Source organism: Babylonia areolata, chromosome 19, assembly GCF_041734735.1.
Source record: "Babylonia areolata isolate BAREFJ2019XMU chromosome 19, ASM4173473v1, whole genome shotgun sequence".
Lineage (NCBI taxonomy): Eukaryota > Metazoa > Mollusca > Gastropoda > Neogastropoda > Buccinidae > Babylonia > Babylonia areolata.
Window position 1 is genome coordinate 38,605,054 of NC_134894.1, and position 16,601 is coordinate 38,621,654.

General features: G+C 39.5%; 1 protein-coding gene across 1 annotated transcript in view; it reads left to right on the forward strand.

Moving 5' to 3' along the window:
• The window catches only part of LOC143293681 (uncharacterized), a 34,535-nt gene that overhangs the window by 4,346 nt on the left and 13,588 nt on the right, over window positions 1-16,601 (forward strand). The window contains exons 3-17 of the mRNA XM_076604839.1: window positions 136-214; window positions 820-1,007; window positions 1,877-1,905; window positions 2,489-2,560; window positions 4,313-4,387; window positions 5,005-5,072; window positions 6,336-6,422; window positions 7,075-7,174; window positions 7,974-8,098; window positions 9,327-9,427; window positions 9,765-9,957; window positions 10,550-10,645; window positions 11,101-11,206; window positions 11,762-12,510; window positions 12,867-15,940. Coding sequence (XP_076460954.1) covers window positions 136-214; window positions 820-1,007; window positions 1,877-1,905; window positions 2,489-2,560; window positions 4,313-4,387; window positions 5,005-5,072; window positions 6,336-6,422; window positions 7,075-7,174; window positions 7,974-8,098; window positions 9,327-9,427; window positions 9,765-9,957; window positions 10,550-10,645; window positions 11,101-11,206; window positions 11,762-12,510; window positions 12,867-15,940 — 5,142 coding nt within the window. The remainder of the gene's footprint in view (window positions 1-135; window positions 215-819; window positions 1,008-1,876; window positions 1,906-2,488; window positions 2,561-4,312; window positions 4,388-5,004; window positions 5,073-6,335; window positions 6,423-7,074; window positions 7,175-7,973; window positions 8,099-9,326; window positions 9,428-9,764; window positions 9,958-10,549; window positions 10,646-11,100; window positions 11,207-11,761; window positions 12,511-12,866; window positions 15,941-16,601) is intronic.

Consider the following 16,601-nt stretch of genomic DNA (forward strand, 5'->3'; position numbering starts at 1 on the left):
ATACTTAACGTGCAGACCTATGCCCATGCACACGTTGACACACACATGCTTGCACCAGAATACAACATTTTTCTAATCAGTGTATTTATGATAGTGTTTCAGTGCCTAATCAGGTCAGTTTTTAAATGTTTCCAGGACCGAAAACTTCAAGCTGACAGTTCAGATCGCAATCAGGTACAACAATGCCTGTATACTCTGCAACGGGCCATGAAAGGTAAGATCAAGGAGTACACGTCACCTTTATTTCCCCCCTTTAGAATTAATTTCTTTTGGCAGTTTTGTGATTATTGTTCAGCTCTTTTGAAAAAAATCTTTTGCCAACTCTTTCAACAGTTTTTGTCTTTTTTATTTATTTATTTATGTTTTAAACCCTTCAAACATCATTACAGCAGGCTGAATTCATTTTTAGTGTTGCTCTATTGCTTGAATGTAAAAAGTGGTGATTGATTGTGTTGCTTTATTGCTTGGATGTAATAAGTGGTGATTTATTGATCAGATATTTGTTCCTTATTTTGTTGTTTTTACGTGTGTGTGTTACGACTTATGGCATTTAGTTTTATTTTTACATCATCACAGACATAAAACACTTCTGTGATCAAGTGATAACGGTCAGATGTTCATGTCTTTTAAAACGATTTCTTCCAATCTTTCAAAAGGTGTAAAATGATAGTTGTATGAAATTACACCAGCTACTGGGTTAGCCAACAGAATTTGATCCTGATAAGTTATTATTTGATATTATTATCACTTTATCATAGTTTGTTATAATGCACAATTTCCAATAACTTTGCACAATTCAGAAGAAAATTTTTTTTGCAGTTATATCCCAACAGTCCCTCCTGGAGAGACTAGAAGGAGTTGCCCGTCACCAGGGCTTGACCTTTGATGTCAGTGGGAGTGATCCTCCTTGCATAACCCTGCAGGCAGACATGTTTTACATCGAGATTGTCCTTATAAAAGGCGGAGGTGTCCAAGAAGTCAAAATAGCTCATCAGGGTGATGCCACAGTGAGTTGATGCTATCTCTGTGAGAGTGGCTGAGTGAATTTCCATATAGCATCATGGACATGTTAGTCGTTACAAAATATCAGTTTGAGTGTCGGTGTGTTATGCAGTTGGCTGATTGAGGAAATACTGTACATGGATTGGCAACGATATGCTAATTGGTTTGCGTATTTGTGTTGTGGACAGATAAAGATATGATAGTGCTTTGACCCTTTTTTGACCACTATAAATTATTACTGAATTCCCTTCTTTGTTGCTTTCAGCCACAAATTTGTGATGATAAATGTCTTTGCAGATCATTTTTGAAATTCTGTGTGGGGTTGTGGTATATGTATTGAAAATCTTTTTCTTGTAAAATATCTCCAGATGGTGGATTTCCAACACTGTTCTGGGGGTGTTCTTTCCTTAGATGGGTGTTTGCTGCATAATTTCTGCAAAATATTCATGATTTGTAAATGGGTGCCTATTTTTTTCTTCCCATATAGCAGCTGAAATATTTTCATCACCATGAGAAGATGAAATATGGGTAATAATTGCAGTTCTTCACAAAAGGGTTTTAAAGATTAAAGAAGAAATGACAACAAAAGATGCAAAACTTTTATAATGAATAGTTGTTTTGTTTTTTTACATGCTTGGTTTTTTCTCTGTAATAACATTCAGACAGTAATGTTTCTTTTGTGCAGACAGTGGTGGTCAGAACATGACTAAACAGTTGCAGAAAGGGTAGTCTTTTACTGATTTGAATCAGAGAATAATGTGCGGATTCTGATCATAAACAGAAAGTTGTATATCTGATACGAATTTGATGCCAGACAAGAATTGCTTTTTACCATTTTACCATTTTCTAAGAAAGTGTCTTTTTTTCTCTCCAGATCTGCAGTGAACTGACTGATATTCTGAGGTAAGTGCAGTTTTTGTTTTTATTGTTTTTTGTTTTTTGGTTATAATTTATTGCTTTATTTCATTTATTTATTCATTTTATTTATTTATTTTTGGAGATGGGTGGGTTTGTTTCTCACAAACGTCTGTACAATTTGAAAGTGCATGATATTAGTAAACAACAAAAACAAACAAGCAACCAGACTAACAAACATAAAAACAACAGCAAAGGATCAGTTACATGCAAGAAAAGATTGTGTATACATAGTGTGTATATTGGTGTGTCTATGTGTATGTTCATGCATCCTTGTGCATGTTTGAAGGGTGGTGGAAATGATGGGTGTGAGTGTTGCTTGGCATGCATATAGACACATGCAAACATATTAGTCTCCCACCCACTCACATGCATGTTTATCTACTCTTGGAGTATATGTAAAAAATGATTTGACAGAAGCGCTTCAACAAAAAAGATTGAATATGGTATGGTTCACCTTATTTGTGCATATGTACATACTGTGTTGGTGTTAATATTGTAATATGTATATCAGTGTTTTCATTATTCATTACGTTTCATTTTCACAGATATTTTTCATTCTTTTTTACAGTCGAGGTGATTTTCCTGAATTCACATCACACTTAGAGGGTCTACAGAGTATTTATGGAGTTACAGGAGAGAAGTGAGTTGAACTTGGAGTTTTTAATTTCCTTTTTTAATAAGATAAAGTATTCATTTGTTTTTATACTTTATGGAAAGGCGGGTGTTTAGATGTGTGCTTAGGTATGCATATGTATGCATGACCATCTAAAAGCAGCTTCAGATATTGAATGTTGAAATGAAGAAAACACATTCTGCATAAACAACTATCAGTTTCAATGAGGACAGTTGAAATAGTTAGCAGGCTCACTAGTTTTCTTTTTTTTTCTTCTGAGGATTGTTGTGCCGATCTTTTGTAATGTTAAAATGTTTTTCATGGAAGGATAATTGACACATAAAAAATGAAATGTGTATTCCGTTTGAAGAAATTTCACCAGACAAAATGTGCTAATTCTGCGACAAGAAAATCAATACTGAGGTAGTTACTCAGCTAGCAGCAGGTATAGACTAGTTTGCTTTGGCAGTGCATTGGCTTTTATGCACTCAGAAGGCATTTTGGAACTGCTATGGATATTTTGTTTGAGGCGACATACTGGAATCTGAAATGATTTTGACTCGGGTGTTTTTTTCTATACTTGTGTTATCATTTTGGAAAGTGTGCTTCCACAGGAAACGTTTTGATGTCAGTCCAAAAGCCATTGAAACATGGTTATTTAGAAACAACCTGTTTAAAGAAAGAAAAAAAGCAAAGCATCATGTTGAACTACACATGGGTCAGAAAAAGAGAAACAGCATCTTGCTGAACATGGAGAAAATGCAGTGCAGCTGATTTGTCAGCTACTCAGCTGTTGAGCAGATGTTGCCCATCTGTTGGCATAGTGCTGTGAAAACACACAGTCATTTGAAAAAGGTATTGAGAAGCCATCCAGACCAGCATTTTTGGTTATAAGTATTAGTGTAAAAACTGGGTTTGAAAAGGAAGGAGAAAAAGTTACCATGGGACCAGCTGATAATGTGCAGTATCTAACAGTGCCACTTTAAGAAACAGTATTCATTTTAAATTATATATTTATATGTCTCTGTGTGTATATTTGCTTGGTACATTTTTTTATGGATGGATATAATGTCATGCTTGTTGTTGGATATTTAGTGCCCTGTTACGCTGATGATTGCTTGATGTTTAATTTTATGCAAAATGGAAACTGCAACATTTTAAAAAAAATTACTTCTTGAATGCCTTTACAGCCCCAGAGACAAGAAAAGGAATGTGAATTGGTGTTCAGTGTCTCACTAGTGACTACCAATGTTAAATTGCACCCCAGACTATTACAGGAGATGTATACATAGATATGCCAACATGTTCACATTTTTCTTCTATTGTCTAGAGAATCATGTCCCCTTTCTTGATTTTTATACATTTATTTATTTATTTTTGCTGTTGTCTCTTTTCATAGTGACATGAGCTTATAAACTTAAACACACAAAGTTGTTTCTCTGTTGTATGCTTCAAAAATAAATTGTCAGCTGTGTTTGAAGATTTATTTTTCGTTTGTTTTATTTATTATTTTGTTTTACTTTCTTTTTTTTTTTTTTCTTTTTTTTTTCCCGTTTTCCGTGATTTTAAGTTGGTTAGAAAATAAGCACCTAATCAGTTGCTGAGCTATCAGTGATTTTATTGTCAAGCTTTTATAACAATAGCTTAGATGCACAGTACACATCACAAAGTGTGCAGCATCTGTGTAGTTATATATATGCCTTATACATTCATAGCATTTATGTATCGTCATATTTTGATTTTGTCAGTAACTTTTTTTTTCTTTTTTTTTTTTTGCAGGAAATTAAAGTCTAAGGTATTTCTGGCTCTTCAGTCACTGGAAAAAGATCTGAATGATCTAGCACAGTTTCAGAGGTTAGTTGCATGCTAACATGTCTCACATTTCTTCACTTGAATAGTTTGTTGGTTCTCTTCAGCTACATGTTTGCCAGCATTTGTGCTTGAATTGTTCATTATTTAATTTTAGTTGCAAGCTTGAAGTCACAGCAGATATTTGAAATGTTAGCTTCTTTTGAACAGACAATAAACTCAACTATTCTAACAGAAAATGCCATTATGCAACGTGTAGGTTGACCATAAGAAAGAGCAGAAACTACAAAAGTAAATGTATATATATATGCATGGCGCTTGTCTGTAGGATGGTCATCGAGGTTGTTTGGAACTATGGAAACTGTAACGTATGAAACAGAATGCTCTTAATATTTGAAAACAACATGATTTAGTCTTTGGAATGTTACCAAACGAATTCTAGAACAGGCAGTTGTGGTTGTAGGACATTACAAAAATGAAGTGTGAAGAGTGGTCAACCAGATATCATAGACATCTATACACAGTCAAAAGTTTATTTGTTTAGTTCAATATCAGTGATGAAAAGTTTGGAATTGAAATAACTGATAAGTAAGATCAGATCAAAACTTATATAACATGTAGAAAACTTTCTCATTTGTATATGTTTTCAATATTATGTGCAGTTCTATTAGTGGTGTGGCCAACTACATCCACAAGTCTCCAGTTGGCATTCTGCTTCCTCGCACAGCAGGTGAGTTGCCATGTCTTCTCTGAGCTGTTGGTCACACTAAAAATGTGTCTGTGTTTGTTTATGTTTGTTTACTTTTTTTTTCTTTTTTTTTTTTTGTCAATGAAAGTTTCAGTCCCCTCTCGGCTTCTGAAAGAAGCAAAAATTATGTCATTTGTAACGGTTTTCCAGAGGATGCATTTATCTTTTCCCAGTTTACTTTCTGTGCTGGCATTGTAATGAAAGGATACTTTTATCTGCAATGACCACATAACATTGTGAGTTTATAACATTTATTAGATGAGAGAGTGTAAGGCCTGGTGACATGAGGTCTTGGAGGAGAGATATATAGAAGGTGAAAACCTTACGTCACTAATACACACACACACACACACACACAGAGCATGCACGCATGTGTTTACACACATACTGAAAAGCAGGATTGATGATTACAGCATTTTCGAAATAATTAACATACATTTTACTTAACCCTTTTGCTGCCAGGAAAATAAGATTTAAGTGAAATCTATTTGCCAGGGTTTTTTTTCACAAAAAACAGGTATAAATTTCCAAAAAATTCTGTGCTTTTTGTTATTGGAGAAAGACCCATAAAAGTACATATTTTCTGAAAGGTAAATGAATAAAGAATACAAAACATGATGTTTTCCCATTTTATATATTTTTAGTGACATGCTGTTGTTTTGAAATCGGTGTTTTATTTTTTGTCACATTTTCAACTTGTTCATTACAAACATTAGTCAGGTAATTTGCACTAAAATATCATATTTTCTGGACAAATGGATATCTGCACACACAAAATCATACTAGAACAACCACAGTATAAAAAAATTGAAAAAGAAATAGATACACAATGCATTGTGACTTCTGCAAGTGATAATATGAATGTGAGGCCACGCCCCCTCAGTCTCCATCTAGAAAGTCTCCATCTAGAAAGATTCCCCAAGCTAAAGCTACCAGCATTTTTGTCAACGAACTGAATGCAAAGCAGGGAAAAGTCAGAATATTTCGATGACGAGTTATCTCGTCATTGTGGCAGCGAAGCATACATGCTTTCCATGACGAGTTATCTCGTCATATAGGCAGCCTAGGGGTTAAGCTTGAGTACCATTAAACAAAGATTTTGAATCAGTTTCCCTATGAAAGGATTCATTATTATTCTTCATAATGAGAAGAAACTGAGGAAGAAGGATTTACTTATAACTGCCCACAGTAGTGTGCCATTGCTATTAAATGAAGTCTTGATTGTTAGTTATCCTTTGCCTGCAGGAAAGCCAATGAAGCTGATCTATTTTGTATCCCCCTACGACTTGCTGGATAAGAAAACCATGTCGGCACACCCTATGACTGTAGAAGGTAAGTTACACAGTAATGATGAAGAAAATTGAGAAATTTTTTGGTGTATGAGTTTGTTTGTTTTTTTCGTGTTTTTGGTTTGTTTTTACTCTGATTGCTGTATCTTTGTTTGATTGATTTTTCTTGTTTTGTTTTCTTTTTCCTTATTTGTTGAAATGGCATTTTTGATCATTAAAAAGCTAATTGATAGAAACGTTGGTGTTGCTTCCAGATTGCATCAATAGGACAGATGTTCAGCATTCTTCATTGAGAATTGGACCTTTTCTATCAATTTCAGTGAGATATATGTCTGCATGTTATTGTTAGTACAAAGTTACACACAGTCTTACATAGACACTCCCTCCACTAAAACTGAAAAGGATGGTTTTATTGCTGGCATAAGCATGTTTTTATCACTGAGAATTCTCTCTTTTTAACAACTTGAGATGCGACATTGCTTTTATCTATTCTGTTGATTATTTTTTTAAAACACTGCTTTCACTCGAAATTTAAACTGTATTTCTTCATGAACGTTGTTAAGTGCATGTGTGTGCGTGATAGAGAGAGAGATTGGTTTATTTCAGTTTTTAATTTGTTGTCGTTACTTGGTGTTTCTCTACACGTTTATGTGCATGTGTATATGCTTAAAATATTTCCTGTATATGTTTTGCAGCAATCACAGAGCATGGGTTAGGTCGCAGTGTAACTGTGTGTCTGGAGCCAGGACCAGCCAATAAGCTGCAAACCATGCCCCTTTTATCTGTCAGTAAAAGGTGGGAGGAGTATTCTTGGTCAGTATTGTTGCGAGAATGTCATGTCTTTGTCACTCTAGCCACCACACACACACTCTGTCTCACTTTATTCCTTTTCAGCTTCTTGTTTTTTTTGTTTGTTTTTTTAGTCACAGTGTTTTCTGTCTGTCTTTCTGCCTGTCTGTCTTTATCCCTTTCTCATCCCTTTCTCTATTCACATATATTGTTTTTTTGTTTTTTTTTATATATATTTGTTATTATCTCCTTTGTCGTTGTTGTTGTTTTCCCTTGTATGGAACTAATTGATGCATTGATGTGATGCCTGCATTTTTCTTTAAAGTAAACTTCTGTAAAAGTCATACCTAAGTGTTGTTTTCTGTTCATTCTGTCCCGAATTGGTTGTTTAAATATATGTAAAAATAGAGTCTGAATTTTAATTATTTTGTTCTTTTGTGTTCATCCAGTTTTGAGAAAATCTTTAATTTCATTACCAGTCTTTTTACATTTATTGAGTTTTGAGAAAAGCAGTAATATAATTGAGAATAAGATTTTTTTGTGTGTGTTGTTAGTAACAGAAACATTATGAACAGTTACTCTCATTTATGTATAATGGGAAAACAATTATTTCAGCATTACTGCATTTGTGTAAAGTCCACCAGCTGTTCTAACAAAACATCACATTCTTCAGCACAGTATAAGTTGTCAGCTTGTTGCTCTGATGATTATGAGTACATGTATAAAATGTTTGCTGAACAAAGACTTTATTTGAACCACAACCTGGTCAGTGCTGTTGACTGTGAAACTACGCCTGTGATTGCAGTTTACCTTCGTTTAACGGATTGACACATGCAAACAGCGCCAACCTGCCAGCCTGCTTTGTGTTGGTGCTGCCCCAGCCTATTCCTGTAGCCATGTCTGTGATGCAAAACATTCAGAATCTTACAAGTGAGTGGGACTAAGTTTTTATACTTGGGTGATATGTAGACATCATAACAAAGAGTTCGTTATTGATACTTGAGATGTTAATGATACCATATTTTTCACTACCTTATGACTTTGATTTACAGTTTTCATTGACACAGATGTAGAACTTGAGTCCAGCTGAAAGAAGATAGGGGAAATGACAAATTATGATTGTGTGTTAACTATTTCAGACTGAAGTAAGAAACAGGAATTGCATTGCTGCTGGTCTATATACAGCATTGTAAACATTTTGCTTGTAAATGGTGATAACTTAATTTTGAGATGTGTCATTAGGCATGTTCTCTTGATAACTTAAGTTTGAAATGTGTCATAAGGCATGTCCTCTAAACATTCCTATATATCATTTGGCATATTCCCTGAATGTTGTCCAGTTTGTGAATCTACTTTGTGTGTACTTCAAAAGAAAATGGAGATAAAGGGATGTTGAGTTAATTTTATTAGCTTGACAGATAAGCCAATGAGAATGAATTCAAATGTGCCATAGCAAGAAAACTACACTACATTGCTTGTATGTTACTTTAAACAGATTGTATGTTATTATTTGTAATAGTATTAGTATTGTTATTGTTGTGGTTATTATAAGATTACACACAAAAAATCCTTTTTAAAGTGCACTATAAAAAGAATGCCACTTGATTTTCACTTTAGAACAAGACTGCCAGTTATATGTGATGATTATTATAGATACTACTACTACTACTGCTACTAATAATAATAAAGGATACTGAAATAGCACACTATCCAGAAATCTGCTCAAGGTGCTTTACAAAAACACTTTCGTTAACATAACACATTACATCAGTGTTACATACACACACCAAAATGTGACTTCACACACGCACACACACACACACAATGCATACATACATTTTAACATACATTTGTATCTAACAGCTACCCTCAACACATACGCACACATAGGCAGGCACAAACTTACATAAATACACGTGCGCACACAAATACAATACACATTCATATACATGCATGTAGTAATGTACACATGCATATGTATACACACATAGTCAGTCCTGTGCAGACAGACTGAGTACAGTTGAAAATGATACCCAGTACCAACTGAATTTGATCAAAGCTACACCGTTTATCACAGTATAATTACAATTTTGAAGTTTTTAATGTACTCCTCTATTCAGTATTATTATTGAAATGTTACCAATTGATGTTATTCCAGAACTAGACACAGGCAAAGATAATGGCAGCCAGCCTTTGCTGTCTCTTATCCTGGACTCAAACTCTGGAGGCAAGATGAAGAATGATCAGCAGCTCTTTGTGGTAAGCCGGTTGCATTGACAAATATATTGGGTTACTTCAAGTCATATAACTAGAACCTTTAAGAGGTTTGGGCAGGGGAGTGAGGCAGGTTCTAAGTAAAATTTTCTAAGATTTTTGTTAGGAGGAAATTTCTAATGCATTATATAACATGGCTGTATGCATTCATAACCATAGATTTAGTATAAATAAGTGGTTAGATACACATTTGAGATAAAAATGAAATACTGTTATTGAATAGTCTACAACTTATGTAATCGTGAGTGGCAGATTACCTCTTCTAAATGATCAGATTTTGGATTCATGATCAGAAGGTGAAGTACACATGTTTTGAATTCAGTCATTACCAGACCAGCATCATCGCTACTTCATCAATGGTGTGTCCGGCGGTATACTGGAGGAACCTGGCGTGATGCTGTCGCGCATTCCCTTCAGCCATCCCACGCATGTGCCCAAGATCCTCAACTTCCTTAGGCAACAGCTGCTCTTCAATTCCCTTCTAGCCAGCTGCGTCCGACCAGCTGCAAAAAAAGGTGAGGGCAAGAGGGGTGGACAGATGTCAAATTTGAACATCATAGGCTGAAATTGGATTTTTGAAAATATGTGTATTGTTGATGAAGCTTGAGAACCTGTGCATGAGTCAGTTCTTTTCCACACAGTTGCTGTTGGAATTATTCTTGATAATTTTAAGTCTTGAGAACTGGTGCATGATTTGACAGTTAATGTTGGAATAAAGTGTGATAATTCTGTCTTGCTGGAAAATTGACATGGGCTTCAGCTGTTTGAACGTTTCCATTTGGAGCAGTTCACGTTCATAGCTGTTTCTTATGTTTGAATATGTGTGGCCCATGGAAGGGAAAGACTAAAGACTTTAGAGTGAATGTGATGTGATATACAGAGGTTTGGGAAAGGGTTCAGTCTGTGGGGGGAGAAATGGATAGGGAGAGCAGAGGTAGGGGAAAAGTTATTTGTCAGTGAGAAGAAGGGAAATTGATTTAAGAAATGTGACAAGGTGCTTGGAAGGTTATCCAGTATTGAGATTGATGTAATTGAAGGCATGTCGTTTCCTTGAGGAACAGAAATGAAATTGAAGTGGTTTTTTTTCCTTCTCTATGTCCTTTGCAGATAGTAGCAGCAGTCTGGTGTTTGAAATGACAGTGATTTCTCTGACACAAATGATGGTGGTTTTTGAGCATCCAGCTCATGATACCATGGTTACAGGTGGGTGTTTATGGAAAAGCAAAAAAAGAAAAAAAAAGAAAATTTCTTTTTACCACTTCTATTTTGCCCTTGATTATTAGAATGTGACTGTGTTTTTCAGTAGTTGAACTTTTTGTGTGTGAGTATTGGTGTATGAAATGATTGATAACAGTATATTTTATAGAAAAAATGATGAACACCATGATGATTTATGAACTTTGCAAAGAAAGAAAATATTTGTACTTGGTAAGATATAAGATAATTAACCACAAGAATCTGTTTTTTTACACACTTTTTTGTAAAGTAAAACCTGTGTGGATCGAACACTGTCTCACTGTTTCTTGGGAGAAAAAGATATGTTGTACTCGTTACACTGTTAAATATTTACTGTGTGCATGTACAGAAATTTTTACCAGAATTATTTTCATTGCCAGACTATGTTACTAGTGTTAATGTCCATATTTGATTTGTTGCAGCGGACATTGACATGTCTGACCTGACCAACCTCCGATGCCACATGTTGTGCACCAATGAAGAGCATCGTCTGTGTTCTGATGATAACGCCTCCCTCATTCTTCAGAGGTAAGGGCATTCACACTCTAGGTTATACAAAATATATTGCAGTAGATGCTCTCATTGGAATTATATTTTTAAAGAATGTCCATTCTGCTCAGTTCACTAACACACACTCATAACTTAGTGCATGCACACAAACACACACACACACACGTATGCACGTGCACGTATTACAAATATTAAATTTAATTGCACATACTATACCATGAACCACTGGTGCATGCTCAGGCAGGGGTCTACATTCCTATCCTGTCCAAGCTGCTAGTCCACACACACACACACACACACACACACACACACACACACACACACACACACACACACACACACACACACACACACACACACACACACACTAATACTAATACAAATATAAGATCTCTCTGCATTCTTTGTCATAAATTTGCTTTTAGTTAAAGAGGAAAAGAAAAAAATCCTTGTCACTCACATATTAGTGGAAAGTTAGCACAGTTAACAAAGACATTGTCTTTGTTTCTGAAGTGGACCATTATTTATGCTTCTGAAGTGGCATAATCAGTTCTCTTGCTTCGTTTCCCACAGGTGTCTGTCATTGCCCATTTTGCTCCGCTCTCTGGTGCGTAAAGGCCGCAGTCAGCTGGAAAAGCTGATGGCTGAGGCCAAAGCCCTGGCGGAAGAGCAAGCCCGGTTGGCGCAGGAAGCCGCTCTGTGGGCTGCCGCCCAGCGACAACAGCAGGCCCACATGCCGCCCAATATCCCCACCAAAGGTCGACCACCTCCGCCTCAACCGCCGCCTCCACAGTTAACGCCATCGTATCCACCAACCCCCAGCCCTATCACCTCCAATCCTCCGTCAGTGGGGGAGTTACATCGGATGACAGGGGCGGTGGACTATTTGAACAGCTCTCCCCCTGGCTACCCAGTGTCGGCCCCAGGTGTGGATGAGAGTCAGGACAAGAAGAACAGCCCCTTGCTGGTGAACCTGCTGGACAGTGAACGAGGGCACTGCGGACCCTCCCTCACTGCCCAGCTTCAGCAGCAGTCCCAGCAGCTGCCTCAGGGTGTCATCTCCGACAGCCCCATGTTGTCCAAGCTGTTGGAGGACAACATCTCTGTGGCCACCAACATCACCCCCGTGTCCTCGTCGCAGGCCATGCTGCCACAGCCGCAGCAGATGAAGACGAAGGGGAACAAAGGACGGAAGCGGCGAATGCAGGGGGAGCTGCAGGCAGGGCGCAGTCCCAAGCAGCGAGTGAGCGACAGTGATGCTAGTGAACGTTATGGTTCCATTGACTTTGAGTCGTCATCCAGTCCTTTTGAGTCCAGCCTTGGTGAGTTGTTTGGTGTGGTGCTCTTTGGTGTTTGGTCTGTTGGTTGCAATTTGCAGCGTCCTGTTACAGTTCAGTGACAAACTTGTTTTCTGGATTTTGGCTGCTTAGGTACATTACACCAATAATGTTGGTTAGTCACAGTTGTCATTGGTGATTCTGTTTGGAACTAACTGCACATGTGTAGAAACAGGGAGTTAGCCATAAATAGCTGATTGCTATAAAGTTAACAGGAAGAAGAATGAGAAATAAGGTTACTATCTAATGATCATGTCATCAGCTTCATGATGTGTTTCTATATTTTTAGAATGCAATCTTTGCGGACATGATAGATTCATTGTATGTTGTTGTTTGATCAGGTTCTGGCAGTATGACCAGCTTTCACCATCCCATGGGTCCCATGCCATCCCGCCCTCCATCCCAGGGCACCATGTCGGGCATCATAGACCTGACAGAAGAAAACATGCCCGAGTCCAGCCTCAAGAAGCTGGTGGACATGTCATCCAGGGACATGAAGCCAGGTGCCACCCCAACGGAATCAGAGCTGCACATGTTGCTCAGCCAGCAAGATCACAACAACAGCCCCTCAGCGGGCATGAAACCCAACCAGATGTCGGGTTCAAAAAACGAGAATGCCTCTACCTCTCCTGAGGGTCTCCTCACTGGGTCGGGAGAGGTGGGAAAGGCATCTCTTCCAGACCCTGCGGCAATGTACTCCTCCAAGGGACGGAGTTCCAGCCGCTCCAGTCCTCCAGCCGCTGTTGCTGCTTTTTTAGGACATGGCCAGGGGCCAGCCACGGCCCCTCGGGATTCTGAGAATCCTGGGTTTCATCAGCAGCCTGCTGGTGGTTTAGCTCCCCAACAGGAGTTAACCACGATTGCCCAGCAGCTGTTGAGTGGCAGTATGGCCTGTGTAGGGGTCACTGGGGCCCCTGCTGCCAGTGCCATGGCGGTTCCCCGGCCCAAAGTAGTGTCCAGCAGCAGCATGACTGAGGCCTTAGACATTAAACCCAGTGTGACAGCCACCAAGAAGCAGAGCGGGCTGAAAACTCCTCCCAGCGCTGATTATGTGGACAAACGTGGTTTGTTTGAGAAGTTTGATTTCACAGGGCAGTCTGCCACATCTCCGCATGTGACCATCACCTCCACAACCATCCCTACTACCGGTGTTATGGAGGGGGAGGACTTGATTGCCCCCAAAGTGAGACTGAAATTGCACCCTTTCCGAACCCCACAAGGCAAAAGCCAGTCATTAGATAGTGGTGTCGTACAATCCCCAAGCAGTGCTGGGAGCAAGTCCAGCAACAGTAACACCTTTGATTTCCGCAGTGATGAAGATGATGATGAACCAGTGTCCATAAACTATGTGCCATCAGAACGTCATGCAGTCTTTTCTTCCTCTCCAACTCGTTTGCAGATAACTAGCAAGAGTAAGCTGTCCACTCCTGTGTCCACGCCAGAAACACCACCACCAGCTGTTAAACCAGAAAAATACAAACGTAGAGACAAAAGTTCAGGGACTACAAAACGTAAGAAAGATAGGGACGAATCCAAAAAGGAAAAGAAAAAGAAGAAATTTGAACATGACTTATATCATTCAAGTGGAAAAGAGCCAGTATATCGAGCATCGACTGTTGAAAGTGACCAGAAGTCTGGGACGAAATTGAAGATTCGTGTTTCAAAGGAGCATATCAAGATGCCCTCACCTTCCAAAGAGTCTGGAAGAATGGATCTGAATTCAGAGAAAGTGGGAAAGTTCAGTGAAAAAGTCAATGACGTTTTCAAGAAGCGCTCATCCACATCCAGCCCCACACTGGAGAAGCTGGTGCTTCAGAAGCAGGACATCAAAGACCATTCAGGTGCCGACCGCGATGCTGCTCAGCTTTACCGGTCAGCCTTGTCAGCATCCAGCAAGTCCCTGCAGAAGACAGTGCACAGTGGGAAAGGGATGGTGTCCGGCAGCAACAACACTCTAAGCAAGTCAGATCCCAAACTGGCTAAAGCCACTATTCGCCTAAAACCGCTCAATATCTCATCTTCCACATCAACCTCTGTCACTGTGACACCTTCTGTGAAGACCTTATCCAGTGGACGCAGCATTTCCGAGCGACGTAGTCAGTCATCATCCTCAGCCGCTGTGACCACCCCGACGAGCAGTACCATGTCTCTGGCCAGTATTCTGCCCAATGCCCCCACAGCCAGCAGTGTGGCCTCCCTGCCCCCGATCCCCAAGCGTCCCAAAGTGTCCACTGTCAATGCCACTGCATCCGCCGCCACCACCATTACCACCAGTGCCAAACCCTCTGCCCCTGTGGCCAACAACATCAACAGGAACCTGTCTGTCAACTCAAGCTACAACAACGCTGCCAACAAGATGTCAGGAAATTCACCGGGCATTGGAGGCAGGTCAGGGAGCAATCTCAACACCTCCAGTGCTCACAAACCACCAGGCATGGGCTACAATAAAACTGGATCCCCAGCAGGGATTTTGAAAACATCATCCAACATGCCGGGACATAAAATATCCAAGAACACCGGCATGCCTCAAGGAATACTGAAAAACTCTGGAAATGTGAGTCAGGGCAGCACCAACTCTGTCAAGATTAACACCGCTGGAAATCAGGGGGTTCAGAAAAGCTCTGGAGGTTCAAATCAGTTGTCCAACAATTCCTACAACCGAGGACCTGGATCCACTAACCCAGCAGGTCCTCAGAAAACAGCCTTATCTGGGCATGGGGTGTCCAAAAACTTGACTAGTCAAAGTGGGAATGCATTCAAAGGATCTGGCATTCAGGGTAACCTCTCCAGAGGCCAAGGGAACCAGAGCTTCCAGAAAGGACCCATGCCTTCCCAGGGTGGGGTCCATAAATCCAACATGGTCAATCAGGGTGAGGCCATCAGGAATTCCAGCTCCCCTAGCCAAAACATGGGATCTCAGAAAATGGGTTCTCAGGGAAAAATCTCCAGTGCCAACACAGTCAATGCCATGCACAGGAACCTCTCTCAAGGTGGGAACTTGGCCCAAGGGAGCAGCAATAGCGCAGGCACAAAACTTGCCAGTGCCCTTCCTGCCAACTCGGTGGGTGCTGGTCCCAATCAGAAATTGGCTGGCGGCCAGGCCCGTTCATTGCCCTCTGGTGGGGGCTGCAGCTCCAGTCCAAGCACTACCAGTCGACCTGCGGTGAACATGCGCAACAACTCTGTGTCTGGCAGTGGTGGTGGCAGTCCCCGTGTTCCCCCCAACCACCTTCCTGTCAATCGCTCCATGTCACTACCTGGTCAGAAAACTGGGTCTGGCTCGAACCCTCGCACCCCTTCCAACCTGAGTCCTTCCAACCCATCTGCACCCAGGTTCCCGGGACAGCCTTCTCAGCAGAAGAACCCAGGTTCCTCCCCTTCTGGTAGCACTCCACGATCCAGCAGCACAGTTCAGGTGAGACTTAGTTCAGGGTTTGTTAGTTAATAGGCAGATAATTTGCACTGCTGGTATGCTTCTGATTGGACTTTGGCTATTCAGCCTTTGAGAATTTTCTTATTAGATTTGGTCAATTTCTTGCTTTGGCAAATAAAAGTTGGTGAGGATTTTTTTCCTGTGATAACCTTAATAATGCTTTTTATGTATACTGTGTCATTTTCTGTTAGGTATTCCTTTTACCATTTAGATAACCATTATGTTCAAGGGGTGTATTAAAAGGCAAATGTAATGACTGTGGGATGATGTTTTGTTAGTATGGCTGCTAGAGTTGGCTGTATTTTTTGTTTTGTAAACTTTGAGTACGCAGTGTGTTCAGTAGTGGTGATTAGGAGAACATGCTGGAAACCAGAAAATCTGTGGATGCAGTGAAATTGTTAAGAAACTAAGAATTATACAATATATAAGACAGTGATTCAATTAGTGTGGAAACATGCATGTAAATTGTAAATGACCTCAATGTGCTACTCAGGCTGTTGCATTGGAACCGTCATTGAGTTATGGATATGTTGGGGGGGAGGGGGGTGTGCATTTTTTTAAGTCACATTACACACCATATTCTTCTTGAGTCAAGAGAGAGAAAAAATGATAAAAGGGAATAAAGTCAAGAGGTAAAAAGTTT